The sequence below is a fragment of the Palaemon carinicauda genome, chromosome 11, assembly GCF_036898095.1.
Source record: "Palaemon carinicauda isolate YSFRI2023 chromosome 11, ASM3689809v2, whole genome shotgun sequence".
Classification (NCBI taxonomy): Eukaryota; Metazoa; Arthropoda; class Malacostraca; order Decapoda; family Palaemonidae; genus Palaemon; species Palaemon carinicauda.
In genome coordinates, this window is record NC_090735.1 from 144,652,320 (window position 1) to 144,659,968 (window position 7,649).

Below are 7,649 nucleotides of genomic sequence, written 5' to 3' on the forward strand. Positions count from 1 at the left end.
ATGTATCCGCAAATATTTCAAATTATCCATATATTCTTCTTCAGCTTCAGAGCGTTAAATTTTATATGGATATGGAAAATTGGACAATTTCATAACCTGCAAATCAAGATATTTAAGTAACTCTTTCGCTAGAAAAAATTTTACTGTAATATATATAATTTTCTTATGCTGCTTTATCTTAAAAACTTAGGGTCACACATGGTCATACACACACACATACACTCACACACACACATATATACATACATATATATATATATATATATATACACGTATATATATATATATATATACACGTATATATATATATATATATACACGTATATATATATATATATATACACGTATATATATATATATATATATGAGTGTGTGTGTGTGTGTGTATATAGGTTTGATACAACTAAGCTTCTAGAAGATGACCACAGAGAAGCATTGCAATTGAATGTAGCAATCAATTTGCAGCCTTAGAGACTTTAAGAGACGAAGAGCAGACAGTTAATGAAAAATGGTATGGTATTAAGAACATATATCAGTCAGTTGTAAAGAAGTTTTGGGACATACAGTTACAAGGAGAAAACAATGGATATCAAATGATCCTTGGGATACTATAAAAAGGAAACAAAGACAGAAATTGATTCTTGAAAGTTTTCGAGGAAGTGATGAAAATTACAAGGTTGAGTATGCTAAGTATTACAGTATTCATGGTGAGGACAAAAGAAAAGCCTTTTATGACTGGAGAGAATATTTAGACAGTAAAGCAGAAGAGGCTGAAACTTTATGAATTCAGGTAGTGGCTATGGAGTGAGAGTTGCTCAAAGAATTATTAATGAGATCTCTACTGGGGCAAAAAAGAAGCATATACATACATACATACATATACCAAGGCACTTCCCCCAATTTTGGGGGGTAGCCGACATCAACAAAGAAACAAAAACAAGAAGGGGACCTCTACTCTCTACGTTCCTCCCATCAAAAAGAGAGACGGATCTGTTATAACAGCATATGTAGAAAGGCAACGTTAGATGGAACACTTTAGTGAGGTCATGAATACGAGATATGAGGGGAATAATTTGATTGCTATACCTGAAGCTGATGAAGATCACCTGAGACTCAGTGGGTTTTCAAATGAATATTAAGACCAGGCTTTGACAAAGATTCAACCTTGGGTTCTTTCTCTGGTGAGGCTAGGATACTACCGATCACACCATGAGGCCCCTTAGGTAGCAACGTGTCTTCTCAACCTCTCTCACCTTATCGTCAGTTTTGACAGTGCATACTCGAGTCGGGAAAAATTAGCAGACAGTTTCTAGACGGCACGTCTCATTTATAGAGTTATCCAAGTTGTAAATGCCCATATCAAGATTCGAACTGCGCCTTTAATAAGATTCTAAAGGTGAAACTTATACTTTTACTTTGCCCATTTTAAAATAGGTTTGTCACAATAAAATATCTTTAATATATAAAATAAATAAACAATAAATATATACAATAAACAGGGAGAAAAATCTTTAAGAACAGGAGTGATTTAGAATGAATATGAGCCAGATAAATCCCGGTAGAGTATTGAAGGTAGTTGGAGCTAAAGTATTATGATGCACCTTTGTAGAATGCATAACTAAGGAAAATGCCTCAAGGCCATAGATGAAGGGGAAGGAAAGGCCACAGCTGAATCATAGCTGATGGAATCTGTTCAATCGTGAATGCCATACACATTCTCAAAATGGAAGAGTGACTGTTTGAGTTCATGGAAACTTAATTTATAGAAATAATAAATTAATCAATACACATAATAAGTTGTTAAAATGATGTATACTTTAGTTGATAGATGGATGATGTATGAGTAGATTAATTCGTAAATAAGCTATAAATGAATAAATGGATGAAAAGATAATTGAAAAAATAAATATATGGATTGATAGATAATGGAAATATGAATTAACAGGTAATTGAGTAAGTAAATAGATAAATCTATAAATAGACAATCAAGAAAATAGATACATAAATAATAATTCATACGGTAAAATAGCTCATACTAAATTCAAAAGAAAATATATTTTGTTAATCATATTAGGAAAATATCATTGTAACATTGCAATAGATATTTCGTTCAAGATATATCGACTGCTTTTTTTTCTTTCTTTTTAGTGATCCCTGACTCAAATGAGAATTAAAAAATTCATGAAACAAGAAGAATAGCATTAAAGGTTCCTTAGCATAAGGGTGTTATTTGAAGGATGTATAAACCTAAGCCAAAGGTGACTGTTAGAGGCGTTTCCATTTCGCAACTAACAATTGATGAAGGAAATTTTGGGGAAAACACAAAGATAAAAAAAAAAGAAGTTTGAGAATATAACAGAATTCAGTAACAAGTAAAACATTCTAAGCATTAAACCAGTTTTTCACTTATCTCTCTCTCTCTCTCTCTCTCTCTCATCTCTCTCTCTCTCTCTCTCTCTCTCTTACAAACAAAAACACAATAGATCCTCAAATAACTGAGACGATAATGATCAGTAAATAGAAAAATGCAAGGGCATATTAATATTAAAAAGAATGAAGAACAGTTTTAGAAATTAAAATAAAACGGGAGACTCTTCCAACAATTTCTAAAACTTTCATAATGAATCAGGATTTATAAAAAGATGTAAGATGCGTTCTTTGCAAGTATCTCGCTACAAAAGATGAAAATTTCTCTTGCTATCAAGAAACATACAAGAACTTACATTTCATGTGAGGTAATCAAACAGATTTTTTTTCTTTTTGTGGTTTTTTTTTCCGAAGGTTGTAGTTGATCATTACTGTGATAAGTTCTATTCTACTCTTAGTGATTTTGAAAAAGTATCAGCGAGCTAGATCGAAGTACAAAGGGAATCAACTGTTGTTGAAGGATATCATTATAGACCGAGTAGATTCACAGTCACTCTTTACGTGAGTAATGTTCAAATTTGGATGATATCTGCTGAAGTTTTGGTAAAATTTCTGAGGAGAAAATAATCATGCATGTATAGTATATGAAAAAAAAAATCTGGAACTTCTAGGTATTAGCATATCGATCTTTTTTTGTCATTTATGAGAAGATAGGCCGTAGGCTTATTCGTTAGTTCTGGGCAGTCTTTTCTGTGATATACCTTTTGATTAATTAAAATGTTTCCTTTTGTAGTGAATTTTCATTCATATATTTGAGATTAAAGTTTTGTCTGTCATCTTAAACACTGGGGACGACGACATTTTCATTTATTATTCAAAGTTAAAAATTTCTCCTGATTTACAAATAAATAAGACAATGTCTTACTTATGAGAAACTTCATAATCCGTCCAATGGAGTTGAAAATGATATAAAAAAAACCAAACACTTGTCAACTTATTTCTATTTGAAGTTCAGTTCAGCGAATAAAAAAAAGGACAGTTAGTAACCGTTATTTATTACCTTATTATTTAATTTTTCTCTCACGAAGGACGTGGAAATACTGAGCACCAGCTCAAAAAAAAAAAAAAAAAAAAAAAATAGCCAGCAGTGACGTTGCAAGATTTTTTTTTTCTTTTTGTTGTGAATGAGTTGAAATTATTCATCGACTGGAAAGTTTTGCGTTTAGTGTCACAATCTCACTTATCAACCTTGAGAGTCAAGTTCTACAAAACTAATCATGGGTAACTAGTCCATTCTTTATTGAGAATTTACAAGTGGAAACAACGTTTCTCTGAAGACACCCGTCTATTGTATATGTTATATTAATTCAATGGCATTTTGGATACAATGTGACATTTCTTTTTAATTTTCTATCCATCATGAATCTTTATTTAAGGCTGAAGAAAAAAGATACATTCCCTGACCGTCAATTAGCTTTGAAGAGAACTTTAGCATTAAACGAAATGTCTCATATTCAACTTTCCAATTTAGCAATTAGAAAACTCGAACAATTCATTTGTATCAAGTATTTATACAAACTCTCTCACGCATTCTGATTACAGAGAGAGAGAGAGAGAGAGAGAGAGAGAGAGAGAGAGAACCTTCATTGGACGGGATCTGCAGCCCCATTCAAGCGAGAAAGCTTCTAGTAGTGTCTGAAACCTCGCCATCCTTGAGTCATTGCTAACCATTGTATCGCTATCGCCCACCTAGTCCTAGCTTGCTTGGGGGGTGGGGGGGGGGGGGGGGGGTGGGGGGGGAGTGGCAATGGCGTGGGGGGGGAGGGATAATGGCGCTGTTTATATGTACTGTATGTATGGTCGGTCTCTAAGACATTGTTCTGTCCCTTGCTTCTGCTACACATGAATCATCTTTAAACCTTTAAATATAAATCCAAATATTATCTAGCTGGCTCAGAGACAAATGGATGCAAGATAAAATATCAGAAAAGAGAAAATGAACATTAGAGAAAGGAATAGGTACATAGGCATATGTTCTTTTTTTTGTATATCAAATTAACGTAGAAACAAAATGAGAGAGAGAGAGAGAGAGAGAGAGAGAGAGAGAGAGATTCCTAAGCATATTTTTTCCATTGCAAATGTTATTTGATATTTATTTCTTGGAGCGTATTTCACTCGAGTCCTTGGTAAGCGCCATTCGCATATAACAGAAGTTGTTCATTCTTCTTATATATATATTATGTGCGCCAGGAAATGCTGACTAACCTTCACAAACAGTTGCCAATGGTTCATTTACCATTTAACTCGACGGAATATAGTATTATTTCAATAATTGCAGTGTCTACATATTGAATCTAATTCAACACAACATGAAGAATAAAACAAAATATTTGAATCTGTCTTTTCAATACAGAAATGAGAACAATTTGCTTAAAGTTCAGTACTGAAGAAAACAAAATAAACAATATAAATGGTAACTCTTCCTGTATCCCAACGGCAAGTCAGTGGGAGCTATATAAACCTCGGCAGGAATCAACAATTGACATAATTTCACAGGAAATTAACCAAGCCAAAAAGGTAAGCTTCCAGGAATACAAGGGAAACGACATCAGAATCTCTCTCTCTCTCTCTCCTCTCTCTCTCTCTCTCTCTCTCTCTGAGAAAATTGCCAGACTCTCAAATAAGTAATGATCACGATATCAAATTAGTTTGTCTCAGGGATATTCTTCATGTATAACTTGTATTTATTTATTTGTGGCTCTCGGGTTTTTAACTGATATCCTTCGTTCTTTCAGAAGGGTGACTGAAACAGACTGTTTCAAATCACTTTTACATGAATTTACTCTAAAGTATTCATCTCAATTCAGAAAAATCCTTCTTTGATATAATTTCACAAATTCATTTACTTCAAGTTAGATCTCTCTCTCTCTCTCTCTCTCTCTCTCTCTCTCTCTCTCAGATTTCCCGTATATAAACTTTATGGTTTTAATTATACGACCATTGAACATCATTTGACTGTTATTTTACTTTGCAGGAGAAAATGAAGTTCGTAGTGTTCGCCTCTGTCTGCGTTGCAGTTGCCTTCTCCCAGACAAGGATTCCTGCAAAACCGTCTGTTCGCAGTTTGAACGCAGATGTCCTCAGAGGTAATTATCATTCCAGTGATATTGCGCTCTTTTTTCATTATTTTGTATATATGTGCTATATATTTATTGTGTTTGTATATATATATATATATATATGCATTGTATTTATATATATACACACATACACACACACACACACACACACACATATATATATATATATATATGTATATATATATGCATTGTATTTATATATATACACACACACACACATATATATATATATATATATACATATATATATATATATATGGGTGCATTGTATTGTATATATATATATATATATTCTACACACATATATATACATATACATACATATATTTATACGTATATATACACACATATATATATATATATATTCTACACACATATATATACATATACATACATATATTTATACGTATATATACACATATATATATATATATATATATATTCACGGTACATGTGTGTGTTTATGTGTATAAACCGAACACACACACTTTCACTTCTTGCCTTTTATCTTCAGTCTTTAAGAAACTAAACAAAATGTAATGATTACTATAATTGAGTTCAATTTAAATGCAGTCTCATGATTAAGATCTTGATTTGGAAATCTGAGCCTCACTTTTAAGTGGTTTCATGATAACTGATTATGAATAGACCAGATTTGCTATACGCTTTGTGTTGGCGTCACTGATATAAATAAGACATTTTATAACGTTTTCGATTTTTCATCCAAAAATTCCTTTAAGATATTTCAGTCTGATTTACATGAATCGCCAATACACTTTCGCGTTGACCTTATACTTTAATATGCTTCCGAAATTTCCTTTCCGCTAAACGTTATATTATTCCCTTATGTTTTTACGAATTTCACACGCATTGTCAATATTCATTACATTTACATTTAAAGGTTTAAAGGTTTAAAGGTCGCTCATGAATGGCAGAGGCAAGGGACAGTGACATTGCCCTAGCAATCAGGACAATGCCCTAGAGACTGACCATATATTATATGATCAGCGCCCAAGCCTCCTATCCACCCAAGATAGGACCAGGGAGGGCCAGGCAGTGGCTGCTGATGACTCAGCAGATAGACCTATAGGCTCACCCAAACCCCCCAACATTAGCTCACAAGGATGGTAAGGTTGCAGACACTAATGGCACTAACGAGTCTGAGCGGGACTCGAACCCCCGACTGGCAAACATCAGGCAGAGACGGTACCATACACTCTTTAATATTTTTCCTATCTAATCCTCAAACAGACTTCCCAGGCGCTTGCTTCGGCTCCACCGCCTGCAGAGTATTCCAGGTGGGAGAGTCCTGGCCTCTGAGCCCCTTCTGCGGCAGGGCTACCTGCATCAAGGAAGGAGAGAGGCTGGTGGAGAAGGTGGAAGACTGCGGCCTCAGGCCTAAGGAATCCCCAGGATGTAAAATTGTCAACGAGGCCGACCTCGAGAAGGCCTTCCCTGCTTGCTGCCCCGAGTTCGAGTGCCAGGAGGGATCTACCTTGCAGTACCCCACCGAGGAGGAAATACAGGCTGCTGCCAAGCAGGCCGCAGCAGGGGCTGCTGCACAAGGTTCTCAGGCTGGTGCTGCCTAATTGGTTAATTTCCAAGTCCTTTCTCGACTTTAACTTTTTGTCTGTGATAAATACCGCATTTTTGAGAAGAAAAGTCTTCCAATTCGTTTTTTTATTAGCAAAGCTTATATGTTAAATTCCAACAAAATTGTATTATAATTCTTCTTTTCTTATCAAAATTGTTATTTTCTCTTCATTTCATTATTTACTGAAGACGAAAAGAAATTCAAATTTCCTATTGCAAATCAATTGTATTTGCCTGTTGGTTTATCTGTGATGTTATGTGATCCATATTTGTGATGTGAGAAATTATCACATTATTTAAATACATGAGTGTAATATTCAATGGAGTGTTTATTTTGTTTGCCTTTTCTGTTTCTCTGTGAAAATATAGCATATACTATATATCTATATTTATGCGTGTGTGTACTCTATCACGATTCAAAGTTTCTTTACACAACCTCTCGTTATAAGGAAATCGAAGCCAGCGGTGATAAAACCGGCCACCGATCGTATGCTAGTTCTCTCTCTCTCTCTCTCTCTTCTCTCTCTCTCTCTCTGTTACTACTACTAC

The 7,649-nt window shown here is 34.3% G+C and overlaps 1 protein-coding gene across 1 annotated transcript; it reads left to right on the plus strand.

Annotated features, from left to right (window-relative positions):
* Positions 1–4,914: 4,914 nt before the first annotated feature.
* Positions 4,915–7,407, plus strand: LOC137649821 (uncharacterized). Its single transcript, XM_068382772.1, has 3 exons — positions 4,915–4,944; positions 5,402–5,513; positions 6,759–7,407. Exons 2-3 carry the CDS (start codon positions 5,408–5,410, stop codon positions 7,094–7,096), a joined length of 444 nt encoding a protein of 147 aa, XP_068238873.1. The 5' UTR covers positions 4,915–4,944; positions 5,402–5,407; the 3' UTR covers positions 7,097–7,407.
* Positions 7,408–7,649: the final 242 nt, after the last annotated feature.

Coding starts and splice junctions, on each gene's coding strand:
- LOC137649821 (XM_068382772.1), top strand. CDS start 5,408: ATGAAGTTCGTAGTGTTCGCCTCTGTCTGCGTTGCAGTTGCCTTCTCC. Junction 5,514..6,758: donor GAACGCAGATGTCCTCAGAG/GTAATTATCATT, acceptor ATCCTCAAACAG/ACTTCCCAGGCGCTTGCTTC.